Source organism: Solanum lycopersicum, chromosome 12, assembly GCF_036512215.1.
Source record: "Solanum lycopersicum chromosome 12, SLM_r2.1".
Lineage (NCBI taxonomy): Eukaryota > Viridiplantae > Streptophyta > Magnoliopsida > Solanales > Solanaceae > Solanum > Solanum lycopersicum.
In genome coordinates, this window is record NC_090811.1 from 52,635,355 (window position 1) to 52,651,698 (window position 16,344).

The following is a 16,344-nucleotide window of genomic DNA, read 5'->3' on the forward strand; positions in this document are numbered from 1 at the left end:
AAAGGTCTTCTTTCTTTTCTTAAACTCCGTTCTAAGTCAAATTAGACAATCCTTTTTCAAATGGAGGGAGTATAAATTAGTCGTTGAGAAAAAAAGTAAAAATAAATACATGTGATGTAACACCCTGTACAAAAAATAGAACAAAAATCATTTTTTTTCAGAAAAATCTGCAAGTGCAACCAACGGTGGCATTGACAAACTGTCCTGCACAACCGTCGATGGGATCAGAAACTCCCAAAAACTCAACCGGGAAAAAATTAGCTAAGTCTTGATCGACGGGCGGACTGATGATCTGTAGTTCAGACGACAGTCCGTAGTCCGTGACCGTCGATCGAGACCCCCATTTACCCACTCTCTAACAAGAGCTACGAATGACCAGTAAGGTCCGTAGGTGGAAAATTTACAAACAGTTAAGGGGAAATGTAATTGGATCAACTTCAAATGGTCATAACCCTTAGCACAAAATGAATTAGGTGTCCCATGACCTGCCAACAGATAGATAATTGAATTAGCTTTCCATAGCACCGACCTTGCTAAAATAAGACCTTCGAGTAAAAAGTTATGTCCATTTTAGTAAAGGCCTGTCGAACAGGCCCAGTCGATGGACACAACGACGAGGCGTCGGTCAGACGATGGACCGTCAGTCCTGGCCGTCGTTTGGTCTGACAACAACTTTCTCAGGGGTCTTTTGGACCTTTCCCACTTCGTTAAAACCCTAAGTTACATCGTTTTAATCCTAAATCATCATATTTTAGTCATTTTAAACCTAGAAACATAACTAAAACATATCTAAGTCAAATTATTAAATCAAAAGTTAGAAAATTAGAAGCAAGAAAGAAGAAAAAGCTCAAGAACCCTAGTTCAAGAACGCAACAAGTTGCAACAGCTCCAGCCTCGAAACATAAGTATATTTCTGTGGATTTCATCACCAGGCATGTGGAATTTCATATTGGGTTCCTTTCACCCATTGAGTCCCTAGTTTTCAGTCAGATTCTTAATTCCCATTTACTGCTTAGATCGAGGGTTTCTAGAACTTCAACAGAACTTCATGAATTAATTAGTTATGTATTCCAGATCAGATTACCATGTTATTACTCAGATTATTGCATGAATTTCAGAATCCTAGCTTTGTATATCTTTAGTTATTGAATACATATGTTAGGTCAGATAGTTCAAACACTTCAGCTATACATGCCTTAGTTATAAATGCATAATTACCAGATTAATTGTTGCATTCTCAGTTTGCATGTTCAGTTTCGAGATATTCAGTATTTACAGAAACTCAAACATAATAAGTAAATTTATAGAATTCATTAGGAGTAGCATAATACCGAGTTGGACTAGGGTTTAGCGTACCCAATAGTCCCAGAACTACTATCTAAGTAGGTTGTAAGTCCCCTCTGTTGGCAATCGGTTTAGTGATTATGCCAGCATGTCTTTATACCTTTGGCAGGGTATATTGGGTCCTCTTAATGGGGCGTATACATTGGACTCCATATTTAGCTCATGTGGTTTTATTATCGGTTACTAGTAGCTCCCACAGATAAGTCAGATTCTCTGCATTGGCCATTAATCAGTATATTCAGTTTTAGCATGTTATGAATTGGTCATTGCGTCCAATTAGCTCAGAATTCAGTTTATTATGTTAGATTATTAATCTTGCTTTTATTCTTATTTCGTTATGTTTTATTTCAGCTTTACTTTATCCTACATGCTCGGTGCCTTTCAAGTACTGACGCATACGTGCGCTATATCTTCTCATGATGTAAGTTCAGGTTCTCAGCATCCAAATCACGCATAGATCGATTTTTGATCTCCTGTTCAACAATTTTAGTGGTGAGTCCTCATTCTCCGAGGACAATAGTCATGGGTGTCATTTCTGTCTTTAGTCATTTAGTTTTCAGTCTTTGCTAGATTTAGTTGGGAGCTTGTCCCAGTATTTCTAGTCCAGTTTAGAGGCTTATTTCAGACATAGTTAAATTCAGCTTAGTATTGAGTTAATATTTCCTTTATATTAAACTCATTCGTTTTCATACATATATATATATATATACATATATATATATATACATATATATATATATATGTATGTATGTATATATGTATGTATATATATGTATATATATATGTATGTATGTATATATGTATGTATATATATGTGTGTGTATATATATATATATATATATATATATATATATATATATATATATATATATATATATATATATATATCAATTTTAGCATATGGGTATACCCCATCTATTTTATAGATTTAATTAGTATTTCGCTTCCGCATCAATTTATGATATTTAGTATGCTTATGATTATGCAGCAGGGTAAGCTTGGGATCACTTGTGGTCCTAGGTTCCGTGTCCGCGTCTCAGCGGTAGCTCGGGGTGTGACAAAACTTGGTATCAAAGCACTAGGTTCAAGAGTCCTAGGATGTATAAAAAAGCCGCACTAAGTAGAGTCTTTTTCATGGGTGTGAAGTGCACCACATCTAATGAGAGGGAGGCTATGAAGTGTTTTAGGAAAAAACTTCACTTTCTTGATATTCTTATCATGCGTGAGGTATGATCTTATTCCATTCTAAGTTGACGTTCTATGTTTCAGATCATGCCTCCTCGTAGAGCTAATGCTAGGAATGCCAACGCCAAGATTGCAAATGCAGCTCCTCTAGTCCCAGATCAGGAAGTCTCTAATGGTGAGTTTTTAAATGCCATACAGATGTTGTCTCAGAGTATGACTAACCAGGACAATCGGGTTCATGCTCATGTGAATGCAAATGGTAGATCAGTGGCAGCAAGTGTCCGTGACTTTGTTAGGATGAATCCTTCTGAGTTCTTAGGATTGCCAGCTAATGAGGATCCTTAGAATTTCGTGGATGAGATAAAGAATATCTTTGAGGTAATGCAAGTCAATGAGAATGACCGGGTCGAGTTAGCATCATACTAGTTGAAGGATGTTGCTCATATCTGGTCCACTTAGTGGAAGGAGAATAGGGGTGCAAATGAAGCTCTTATCACTTGGGATTGCTTTAGTGAGATTTTTCTTGACAGGTTTTTCCCAATAGAGTTGAGAGAGACAAAGACTCAGGAATTCATGAGCTTAAGGCGGGGTAACATGACAGTCCAAGAGTATGGACTCAAGTTTAACCAACTCTCTAGGCATGCTCCTCACATGGTTGCAAACTCCACGGCTCATATTAATAAGTTTTTGTATGGAGCATCAGATTTGGGGAAAACTGAGTTCAGAAATTTGATGTTACTTGGAGATATGAACATCTCTAGGCTTATGAAACATGCTCAGCATGTTGAGGGTGATAATCTTAGGGAACAGGATAAGGAAAATAAGAAGGCTAGAACTGGGAACCAAGACTATTCTCAGGTTGTTGAAATCGTTCGCAGGGTCAGCAGAAGTTTTCGACTCCAGCCCCTTCATCAGCTAGTGTTCCATCCTCCAAGAACAGGTATGACCACAAGGGTAGAGCACCAGGCTCTAAATCTTAGGGAAGTGTTTCAGGCACCAAGACTTACCACACTTTCCTTAAGTGTGGTAAGAAACATCCGAGCGAGTATCTTGTAGGAAAAGAGGGATGTTTTGGGTGCATTCAGTCTGGTCACAGGTTTAGGGATTATCCTTCTAGACAAGGTCAAAGAGGTGGAAATGGTAGAGCTCAGTCTACAACATTAGCAGCACCAGCAAGTCGCCCAACTCAGCAAGGTAACTTATCTGGTACAGGTGGCGGTTAGCGCCAGAACAGGTTGTACGCTCTTCAGGCTCGTCAAGATCAGAAAGGTTCTCCTGATGTAGTCATTGATATGTTACGTGTCTTTGACCTTGATGTTTATGCATTATTAGATACAGGGGATACTCTTTCTTTTGTATCTCCTTAAAAACAATCCAATTCAATGTCAGTCCAGAAACTCTCTCAGAATCGTTCTCAGTCTGTACTCCAGTCGGTAACCCAGTAATAGCTAGACGGGTATACAGAAATTTCTCTCTCACAGTCTCTCAGAAAGTCACCTGAGAAGATCGAGTAGAGTAAGAAATGGTAGACTTCGATGTCATTCTAGGCATGGATTGGTTACACTCATGTTATGCCCCATTCGATTGTAAAACTAGGATTGTTCGTTTTCAGTTTCCAGACAAACCAATCTTAGAATGGAAGGATAGTAGCTTAGCGCCTATGGGTCAATTTATTTATTACCTTAAGGCCAGAAAGATGATCTCTAAGGGTTATATCTACCATCTAGTTCTGTTTAAGGATTATAGACTTGAAACCCCAACTCTTGAGTCAGTTCCAGTAGTCTGTGAATTTCCAGAAGATCCTTCCGGAGTCCCTCCCGAAAAGGAAATCAACTTTGGAATCGATCTACTTCTAGATACCCAGACTATTTCTATTCCTCCTTACAGAATGGCTCAAACATAGCTTAAGGAATTGAAAAAGAAGTTTAAAGACCTTCTAGATAATGGCTTCATCAGAACTAGTATTTCACCATGCGGTGCACCAGTGTTGTTCGTAAGGAAGAAAGATGGTCCTCTCAGAATATGCATTGACTATAAACAGTTGAACAAGGTCACAATCAACAATAAGTATCCATCTCCAGGATTAATGATTTGTTTGACCAACTTCAGGGTACTAGCCATTTCTCAAAGATAGACCTCAGATCAGGTTATCATCAGCTCATAGTCAGAGATAGTGACATTCAAAAAACATCCTTTAGAACTCGGTATGGTCATTATGAATTTATATTTATGTTATTTGGACTAACTAATGCTCCTGCAACTTTCATGGATTTGATGAACAGAGTTTTCAAATATTACTTGGACTTGTTCGTTATCGTCTTTATTGATGATATCCTCATTTACTCTAGGAGTGAGGAAGAATATGCAAGTCATTTAAGATTTGTTCTATATACTCTCAAGGATCGCCAGTTATTCGCTAAGTTTAGTAAATATGAGTTCTGGTTGCAATCCGTTGCTTTTCTTGGTCAAATTATATTTAGGGATGGGATCTGAGTGGATTCGCAGAATATAGAAGCAGTGAAACAGTGGCCCAGAACTACCTCTACTACAGATATTAGAAGTTTCTTAGGTCTATCAGGTTATTACAAAAGGTTTATGAAAGCATTTTCATCCATAGACTCACCATTAACTAGGTTGACTCAGAGGATGGTCAAGTTCCAATAGTTAGATGATTGTGAGAAAAGCTTTGCAGAATTGAAAACTAGATTGACTACAACTCCTGTCTTGACTCTACCAGAGGGTTCAGATGGTTATGTGATCTATTGTGATACATCCAGAGTTGACCAAGGTTGTGTGTTGATGCAGCGAGGTAAAGTGATAGCTTATGATTGTAGACAACTTAAGGTGCATGAGAAGAACTATCCAACTCATGACCTTGAGCTTGCAGCAGTGGTGTTTGCACTGAAGATATGGAGACACTACTTGTATGGTGTTCATGTAGATGTGTTCACCGATCATAAGAGCCTTCAGTATGTGTTCACCTAGAAAGAGTTGAATCTTTGCTAGAGAAGATGGCTAGAGTTGCTTAAGGATTATGATATGAGTGTGCATTATCATCCCGGTAAGGTGAATGTAGTAGTAGATTACCTATTGGTAGTGTAGCCCATGTCGAGGAAGAAAGGAAGGAGCTAGTGAAGGATGTTCACAGGCTTGCTCGCTTGAGAGTTTGCCTTATGAGCATATCAGACAGTGGTGTAACAGTTTAGAATGGGGAATAATCGGCTTTAGTAGTGGAGGTTAAGTAAAAGCAAGACAGTGATCTAATCTTGCTTGAACTTAAGGGTGCAGTCCATAATCAGAGAGTGGAGGTTTTCTCCCAAGGGGGAGATTCGCTGCCAGGGTAGATTGTGTGTTCCTGATGTGGGTGAGTTCAGACAGCATATTCTTGCAGAAGCCCATAACTCTAGGTATTCTATTCATCCAAGTGCCACTAAGATGTACCGCGATCTGCGAGAAGTCTACTGGTGGAATGCATGAAGAGGGATATAATAGATTTTTGGAGTAAGTGCCCCAATTACCAGCAAGTCAAGGTAGAACATCGGAAACCAGGAGGTATGACTCAAGAGATCGACATTCCTACTTCTAAGTGGGAAGTGATCAATATGGATTTCATCACAGGGTTACCGTGGTAACCCACAGACAACATGACTCTATTTGGGTGGTAGTTGATCGGATGACTAAATCTTCTTGCTTTTTGGCGGTCAAGACTATAGGTTCAGCGGAGGACTATGCCAAGCTTTACATCAATGAAATTGTGAGGTTGCATGGATTTCCTTTTCTATCATCTCAGATAGAGGTACTCAGTTTACCTCTCATTTGTGGAAGTCATTTCAGAAAGGTCTTGGTACTCAAGTTAACATCAGTACAACATTTCACCCACAATGGGATGGGTAGGCAGAGCGTACCATTCAGACCTTAGAGGATATGTTGAGAGCTTGTGTGAACAATTTCAAAGGTAGTTGGGATTATCACCTTCCTCTTATTGAGTTTGCCTAGAATAATACTTACCATTTCAGTATTCAGATGGCCTCTTATGGGCTTTATATAGGCGTAGATGTAGATCTCCTGTTGGTTGGTTTCAAGTAGGTGAAGCAGCTTTGATAGGGCCATATTCAGTCCCTTATGCTATGGAGAAAGTGCAAGTCATCAAAGACAGACTTAAGACAGCCCAAAGTCGTCAATCTTATGCATATGTAAGGAGAAGGGAACTAGAGTTCCAAGTTGATAATTGGGTTTTTCTGAAAGTCTCACCTAAGAAAGGGGTGATGATATTTAGAAACAAAGAAAAGCTCAGTCCTAGATATTTAGGCCCTTACAAGATCTTGAAAAGGGTTGACAAGGTGGCATATGAGTTAGAGTTGCCAACAGAATTAGCAGCAGTGCATCTGGTCTTCCGCATCTCACTCTTGAAGAAGTGTGTGGGTGATCCAGCCTCTATAGTGCCATTGGAGAGTATGGCGGTGAAAGATAGTCTTTCTTATGAGGATGTACCAGTTGAGATTCTTGACCGTCAGGTTAGAAGGTTGAGAAACAAAGAAGTCGCTTCAGTCAAGGTTTTGTGGAGAATTCAGTCCATGGAGGGAGCTACTTGGGAAGAAGCAGCAGCCATGAAAGCCAAGTATCCTCACCTCTTTCCTTCTGATTCCACTCCAGCTTGAGGTAATAGTCCCTCTTCAGTTTTCTAGTTATTCATGCATAAATTCAGTCTTAGAATCATGTTCCCTCAGTTTGTACTTGCATTTTCAGCGTATTTGCATGTACTCGGAACTCAATTTAGTTAGAAACTCAGTTCTTATTTCTTAATAGTGGGATTTACAGCTCTCACCCTCTATTTGAGCTAGTTTAGTCTTCATGCGAGGATGAATGTTCCCAAGGGGGAGATAATGTAACACCTCGTAGCCAAAATAGACCAAAAATCAGTTTTTTTCAGAAAAATCTGCAGGTACAACCAACGATGGCATCAACGGTCCGCATGACAGACGAAGGTCTGTCCTGCACAACCGTCGATGGGATCAGAAACTCTCAAAAACTCAGCTAGGAAGAAATTGGCTAAGTTTTGATCGACGAAATTTCATGAATTAGTTAGGTATATGTTCCAGATTAGTTTACCATGTTATTACTCAGATTATTGGATGAATTTCAAAACCTTTTAATTCTTAATTATACATGCTAGGTCAGATAGTTCAGACACTTCATATATGCATGCCTCAGTTATAAATGCATAATTACCAGATTAATTGTTGCATTCTCAGTTTGCATGTTAAGTTTTGAGATATTAAGTAATTACAAAAATTCAAACATAATCAGTAAATTTACAAAATTCATTGGGAGTAGCATAATACCGAGTTGGACTAGGGTTTAGCTTACCCTATAGTCCCAAGAACTACTAGCCAAGTAGGTTGTAAGTCCCCTCTGTGGGTAATGAATTTAGTGATCACGCTAGCATGCCTTTATACCTTTGACTGGGTATATTGGGTCCTCTCGACGGGGCGTATACACCGGACTCCACATTTAGCTCATGTGATTTTATTATCGGTTAGTAGTTGCTCCCACAAATAAGTCAGACTCTCTGCATGAACCATTTATCAGTATATTCAGTATCAATTTCAACATGTTATAAATTGGTCACTGCGTCCAGTTATCTCAGAATTCAGTTTATCATGTCAGATTATTATACTTTTTTTATGCTTGTTCAGTTATATTTTATTTCAGCTTTACTCTATCCTACATGCTAGGTACCTTTCAAGTACTAACGCATATGTGTGCTACATCTTCTCGTGATTTGATTCAGGTTCTCAGCATCCAGATCACGCATAGATCGATTTTCGATCTCTAGTTCAGCAGATTAAGTGGTGAGTCCTCATTCTCCGAGGACAACATTCATGAGTGTCATTTCAGTCTTTAGTCATTTAGTTTCAGTTTTTGCTAGATTTAGATGGAGGCTTGTCCCAGTATTTCTAGTCCAGTTTAGAGGCTTATTTCAGACATAGTTAAATTCAGTTTAGTATTGAGTTAATATTTCCTTTGTATTAAACTCATCAGTTTATATATATATTCCCCATCTTTTCATATTTAATTATGATTTAGCTTCCATATCAGTTTATTATCTTTAGTATGTTCATGATCATGCCAACAGGGTTAGCTTGGGATCACTTGTGGTCCTAGGTTCCGTGTCCGCGTTTCGGGGGTAGCTCGGGGTGTGACATGTGAGGAGGATCAAATATATCCCATATGGATTATATTTTTAAAAAGTAAATAGAAATTATTTTTTTCCTGTTCCGTTAGAGAAAAAAGATATATGTGAGTCATCTATATAATACTCCCTCCGTTTAAAAAAGAATTACCTCATTTTGTTTTTAGTTTGTTTGCAAAATAATGACCTCTTTCTTTTTTTATAATATTTTAATTTTAGTTTGCTACATGACATGTTTAAAGCCACAAGATTGAAGGACAATTTAATATATTTGACATAACTTTAATTTAGAACCAAGAGATCTAATGTTATCTTTATTTTCATAAACTTTGTGTCAAGTCAAACCATGTCACTCTTTTTGAAATGGAGTGAGTAATAAAATTATATATAAATCACTTTCCTAACAAGATGTATATAGTTCTAAATTGCAAAGCTAAGCTCTATGAATCCATGTAGTTAGAGGTGTACATGGGTCGATTTGATTTGGTTATTCAATTAAAAAAATCTAAATCAATTATGCAGGTTTCTTAAATTTTAAAACCAAATCAAATCACATAAAGTTGACTTTTTTGGTTTCGACTTTAGTTGATTCTTTATTTTTTTCTGATTTTTTACAACTATATTGCATTTGAAAAAGAGACAAATATATTTTCACTTATATGTATGATAAGCTAAATTTAAAAAATGTTAAATGAATAGCAATCATCAAAAAGACGATAAAATTCACACGAGTACAAATGTTTTTTTTAGATATAAATGTTCAGTATGTTAAATTAATAAAGATTAAAAGCTACGATCAAACTGAAAACAAAACATAATATATAAAGTAAATTGTTAACTTCGAATGTGAAAACTATGACAATATTATTATAACTTTGATCTTAGTACAAAATAAATAGTTTTACAAGCGCAAATTTGAAATAATATATATAAACATTGAAAACTATAAACTAACTAAAAATATATTAACAAAGTAAATTATAAATAATATTTTTTATCTATAAATAAAATAAAATTATATATTTATATTATGTCGGTTTGATTTGACTTTTTTTAATATCAAACCAAATTAAGAGTGGTCCATTTTTTCTTTCCAACGTCAAACCAATCAAACCAAATTATAAATTATTTTTTTCTATTTAATACGATTCATCGATATAATTTGACTTTACAATTTGACTCGTATATCCCTACGTGTAGCTGGAGCACAAGAAAAGCATAGGTAGAACATTAAAAAATGTGAACTTGTCCACACGAGATAAATAATCAGCTACATTTAGGTACACCACTCTCTAGCCTACGATACAGTAGGTGCGTGCTTATCGCGCTCTGTCTCTTTCTCTCTCTTCTACTCTCATCCTCATCGGAGTTTCAAGATTACACCTACAAAATCCCTTTTTAGATCTCACCATTTTCCTCTGTCATTCTGTTTTATCTCTGTGTTTGTTCAATTATCAAAGAAAATGGACTTCAACTGACCTTAGTGTTCAAGTCAGTCTTAGTGATTCGTTTTTTACAGTGTACAAACACAAGTGGCGAGTTTCTGGATCCTACATTACATAGTGGATGTTGCAATTAGAGTGTATGGGAGGAATATGTGCAGAATAGAGGGAGTAATGGAAGAGAGGGAAAGGAGAAGAAGGAAGTGGGGATTGGGGCTAAAAGGGACAGCTATAGGAGATGGTCGTGTGGAGAAACTGAAGAGTTGTATAATTTTACCGCGGTCCAGATTGAAGCTATGGATAATAAGGGCTACAACAATGGTTCTATTGTGGACTTGCTTAGTACAATTGACGACATTAGGGGAACTTTTGGGGCCTAGTGCTTTCAAAGGATGGCCTTGTTGCTTTTCTCAGGAGTCTGCTTCATCATTTCTTGTTAAATCACTTCCACCAAAGAGTAAGCAGTTTTGTTTCTTTCCCTTTTCATTACTATCAATAGATTGCATCTTTTTTCTTCTATTCTACTTGTACAAATAATTTGGTATGGTAATGATATAGTAGTATCTTTGAAACAAAAGGGAAAACAACCATGGAAATTGTGTTATAGTAAAGAGAATACTGCTTTTTCCTAAGAGAAAATATATGAAACTATTGATGTATGTAGATTAATGTTATGTATGCACATTATTGAAGGAGGACTTGTCAATGAAGAGATCTTTCTTCAGTTTTGTGGCATGTGCTGATTATATAGAATTTTGAAACATGTGGTTAAGATGTTTGAGTATATTGCTAGGATATCTTAGTGGAGTAACTAAAAGAGGTACATATTCAAGTTGCTGTCAGTAGTTATTCTATACGAACGAAAAAATTGTTGGGCAATTTCCTTCACTGTGCATATGTTTTGATTTTGTGCTCTGTCGCATATTTTTCATGGATATATGGTTGTGACTTCTAATCCAAGCAGTTAGCGAGACTGACCATTCTGATGATTATTTTTGAAATCAGGGGTTTACCAGAATAATGGTTATCTCATGGTTTCATGTAATGGAGGTCTTAATCAAATGCGAGCAGCCGTGAGTTACTTTAGATTATATCAGTTTGCTCTCTCATGTGGATGTAATAAGACAACATTACACCATTCTGAATTTGGCTTTTCCCCTTTTTCTTTGCCTTTTTTGTTGTTCCAGATATGTGATATGGTTGCTATAGCAAGATATTTGAATGTGACTCTTATAGTGCCTGAGCTGGATAAAACTTCCTTTTGGGCTGATCCGAGGTGTGTGTCCTTGAGTATCTTGTATTTTTATTTTTATTTTGTGGTCTTATGAATCACTAGCTTCTTTAGAAAAAGTATGATGGTGTGTCATACAATTTAAAAATGCAATCTTGAGTTGCAGTGAATTTCAAGACATATTTGATGTTGATCATTTTATAACATCCTTGAGGGATGAAGTTCGAATATTGAAAGAGCTACCCCCAAGACTGAAGAGGAGAGTACTGCTAGGAATGATTTATACCATGCCTCCTATTAGTTGGTCTGATATTTCTTACTATCAAGATCAGGTTTGTTCTTTCATGCCACAATGTGTTGTACGTGATACTTGCAGCCTCTTTCCTGGTAATGACTGTCAGATTTACTGAATACAGGTCCTTCCATTGATTCGGAAATATAAAGTTGTTCACTTGAACAGAACTGATGCTCGGCTTGCCAATAACGGTCAGCCTTTTGAAATTCAGAAACTGCGATGCCGAGTCAATTTTAGTGCCTTAAAATTTACCCCTCAGATAGAAGAGTTGGGTAAAAAGGTTATTCGACTTCTCAGGCAAAAGGGTCGTTTTATGGTGCTGCATCTGAGGTATGAAATGGATATGTTAGCTTTCTCTGGCTGTAATCAGGGCTGCAACAAGGAGGAGGTTGAAGAGTTGACGAGAATGAGGTGATGTAATATCTTGTAGTCAGCGGTGGCCTTAAGGTATCCCTCTTTCTTTGTCTGACCTAATCCTTTTACAGATACGCTTACCCGTGGTGGAAAGAAAAAATCATTAACTCTGAATTGAAAAGGAGAGATGGTCTCTGTCCTTTGACACCTGAGGAGACTGCTCTTACTTTAAGGGCATTAGACATTGATTCTAGCATCCAAGTCTATATTGCTGCTGGGGAGATATATGGTGGGACAAGGAGAATGGCGAGTCTTGCGGCAGCTTATCCAAATTTGGTAGCCAGAAAGCTTTAAGTTTTCCTTTAAGCTTTGGTATATGTTTTCCTGGATTGGCTGACTCTCGCCTTTTGTGCTGGTTCTTGTTATGAGCAGGTGAGGAAGGAGACACTACTAGAGCCTTCTGAGCTTAGATTCTTTCAAAATCACTCTTCACAGATGGCAGCACTAGATTATCTTGTTTCACTGGAGAGTGATATCTTTGTTCCAACATATGATGGAAACATGGCTAAAGTTGTCGAAGGACATCGCAGGTACTTTCTGCCGATAAGTTTGTCTATTTATGCAACCTATTAGGAGCCGTGGACGAAATTAACAGGGTTTGCGTTGTTTATAAGTAGCTTCTCACTAAAGATGCATATTATTGTGAAACATTCTACCGGTTAATAGTCTCATTTCTATTTTAGCTTCTGTAGTAAACAATGTACTTTATAATAGCTTTTGATTAAGGACTTCTATGTAAAAGTCTCCCATTCTATGCAGACATCTTGGATTCAAGAAAACGTTTTTGGTGGACAGAAAGCTCCTCGTAGATTTGATTGACCAGTATAATGCTGGATTGTTTACGTGGAATGAGTTTTCTGCTGCTGTTAAGGAAGCTCACACTGAACGTATGGGAAACCCTACTAAGAGGTTGGTTATTCCTGACCGGCCTAAAGAAGAGGATTATTTCTACTCTAATCCGTGGGAATGCTTAGAACCATCTCATGAGAGTGAAATATCAAGTATTATATAAAATCATGGTGGTGTTAGAAGAAAAGATTACCGTGCAGTTCTGTGACATGCTTTGAGAAATACTTCTCCACACTGCATGATTGTTGAGAAACAGTATATCGCGTGGAGGCGGCTGTTGAAGTTCAGGATGAGGTGCATTTCTGAGCCCCTAAAGACCTTCGTAGCCTCGGGGCTGGTACATTAGAATGTGGTACGTAAATTAATAATCGATTCATGTATAAAAGCTGCCCTGTCGTTGCGGAATTCCATCTGCGCCATGTACACAAGAAGGGTGAAATGTTGATTTATATTATTGGATGTAGGGATTCACCAATACCTTAGTTGGGGGTTCCATTTTTTTTAACGTAGCCCATTTAAACACTTGGCTGATTATTCTTCATAGTTCATGTTATTTGTAACATGACAAACATTCGAGTAGTTAATGGAAAGAAAATTTTTATTACCTATGAGGTACAACTAGTATTAGTTGTATTGAGACATTATTTTATTATAAATATATTCTAATCTGTGGATCCATTTTTGGTTTTTCTTCTTTGCCATTAATTTCTCTTTCGTGCGCTTCTCTAATCTTTTCTTTCTTTTTTTCTAATTCTATGTTATCTTAAATCTATATGCAATTACTATCCCAAGTTTATTCAGTATAAGATGAAAATATAGTTTATTTATTTATTTTGTTTTAACAAAAAATATTTTTTTACGAAATAAAATTCTTATCATAACTATATAAGATAATTAAAAATTAACATAATTTTAAATGATAAATATGACTAATTTAGTAATATGAATCTCTAATGCAATATAATTAAATTTATATATTAAAAATTTATAAAGAATAATGAAACATTTGTTATTAAATTAAATATTAAAAATTATTTGGCATTTGAACATAGAATTTAAATAATTTTTTTACAGTATTTGAAATATATGGAGCAAGGGTTGAATAAAATTATTTTTTATTTTCATAAAAAATAGAAATAACATTCATGTTTTAAATAATATCAAAAGTGAAAATGAGTTTTAAAAAAGAGTATACCAACACACTTTTTCAAATTCAAAATATACCTTTCAATTTTAAAAGTTTTATTTCAAATTTTGATGATTAAACATCAATTTTTAAATAAAATTAAAAAATAATTTGTAGATAAATTCTAAAAGTAGAAGTTTAAATGATACGAAATATAAAGCTGAAATTTTTTGAAGAACAATAAATAAAAAATGAGAGAAAAGAAATGTAATTAGTTTTAGTAGTCGATTTTGATGACATAAGTGACCATTTAAAGAATTGACTTGAGCTTTTGTATGCTAATGTTTTTTTTTATTTAATGATAAAATAGGTTATGTTAAAAAAATTTTTTTAAAACAAATAAGTAAAAATTATTCTCATATGTCCAAAATGAGAGGTTAATTAAAGGGTTTCATAAATAAATTGATTTTAAAATTAATTAAAGAAAAAAACAGAAAATGAGAAAAAAGGAGGAAAGAGCAAAACAAGAAAGACAAATAGGAGGCAAAGAAGAAAAAAAAAGCGTAGGTCCCACTCATTCAAATAAAAAATAATAAAATAATGTCTCATAACTTATACATAATAAAAATTTTCTAGTTGTACCTCGTACATAATAAAATTTAGTCTGAACATTCTTAGGCATCACTTCTTTTTGTGTCTAGTCAATATTAGATAAGTAAAAATGGACAGATAAGTACTCCATACTCTATTGTTCCTAATTAATTGTTCATTTTTTCTTTTTTAGTTGTCCCTGATTATTTGTCGATTTTGTCAAATCAAAAAAGAACAAAATAGTTTTACTTATTATACCCTTAATTAATTACTTTGAAAAAGGTAGAATTTCTTGAAAATTTTAAATTTTTTTAATCCATTCGCTCCATAATTAATAAGGTAAAATGGTAAATTTACTATGTCAATAATTACTTTTTTTATAGATGTGTCAATTAAAAATGGATAAGTAATTAGGGACGGTGGGAGGTGGGAGTATAAGTTAAACAAATCCTTCAATTCTATGTTACCTACAATTTCTCTTAAGCTTCACTATACAATATTTGGTTACACAACATAGGATAAGGCACCCTCCATCCTCAAAGTTTGTTTAATTTCCAGTAGTTGATAATCAAATAAGTGGTACTCCATCTACTTTAAAAGAATTGGCATGTGCGTGCGCGCATATATATATATATATATATATATATATAATGATATATTTTTATTATCTACATTTTTCTTTTTTTAAAAAAAAGCAAAAATATGCAACTTGCAGTATTATTTTCTTGACACTCTTAATTTGTACATGTCAATAGATGGAATTTGTATGTATGAAGTTATTAGTAGTTGTTAGGAAGTATCCCACTTGAATATATATAGTTGATTCCCTTTTGTTTGCTTGATAGAGTCAAGAAGTAGTGGGATTCCTCAAATTAGCCAACTTGACTTAATTAGAAGAATACTAACATATTTAGCTCATGAATTGTAGTATAAATATCAAGGTTAGCTTAGGTTCATAGACACACATACACTTATTCCTTTCTAGAGTGATAGTGATGAAGCATTTTAGCCATCCACATGATCTTCGTACCATAGAGGTACCAAGTGAAAACCTAACCAAATCAAAAACTTGCTTTGGTTGCAACCTTCCCCTGTTTGGTTCTTGTTACACTTGCTCTTCTTGCAACTTTTACCTTCACAAATCATGCTCTAACCTCCCACAATCTACTCTAAACAAATTCCATGAAAAACACCCCTTACGCCTTCTCTATCCGCCCAACTGCACGACTGCTCCATGCCATCTTTGTGGCACATCCTGCAGTCCTACTTTCACATACAATTGTTCACTTTGCAACTTCAATATCCATGCAAACTGTGCTCATCTTTATGAAACCAAATCACGAGATGATAATGAACATTATGTTTTATCTTTCTTTAAGAAAAAACTCAATGAGCTAAAAACGGCTAAATCTGAGATTGATTCTGCAAAAACATTGATCAACTCATTGAAGGATGAGATGTCTGGACAGGCGAAACTAGTTAGACAGAAAAAGGAAGCAGCTGTGTTGCAACAACAAGAGAATGAGATGATTTTGCAGCAAAGAAGGAATAATCTCTTGTTACAGTGTATGAAAAATTCTTCTGATTCTATTGATTTCATGGGACAAATTGGAACTTCCTCTAACTACAAAATATACAGGTACTAGTAAAATTGTTTTTTTGTCATGTTGGAGT

The 16,344-nt window shown here is 35.5% G+C and overlaps 1 protein-coding gene across 1 annotated transcript; it reads left to right on the plus strand.

The window, feature by feature from the left end:
• Window positions 1-9,969: 9,969 nt before the first annotated feature.
• LOC101265902 (rhamnogalacturonan I rhamnosyltransferase 1-like) lies at window positions 9,970-13,557 on the plus strand. Its single transcript, XM_004252206.5, has 8 exons — window positions 9,970-10,621; window positions 11,170-11,237; window positions 11,352-11,440; window positions 11,562-11,727; window positions 11,812-12,101; window positions 12,176-12,380; window positions 12,477-12,634; window positions 12,864-13,557. The coding sequence occupies exons 1-8, from the start codon at window positions 10,318-10,320 to the stop codon at window positions 13,114-13,116; spliced, it is 1,533 nt and encodes a 510-aa protein (XP_004252254.1). The 5' UTR covers window positions 9,970-10,317; the 3' UTR covers window positions 13,117-13,557.
• Window positions 13,558-16,344: the final 2,787 nt, after the last annotated feature.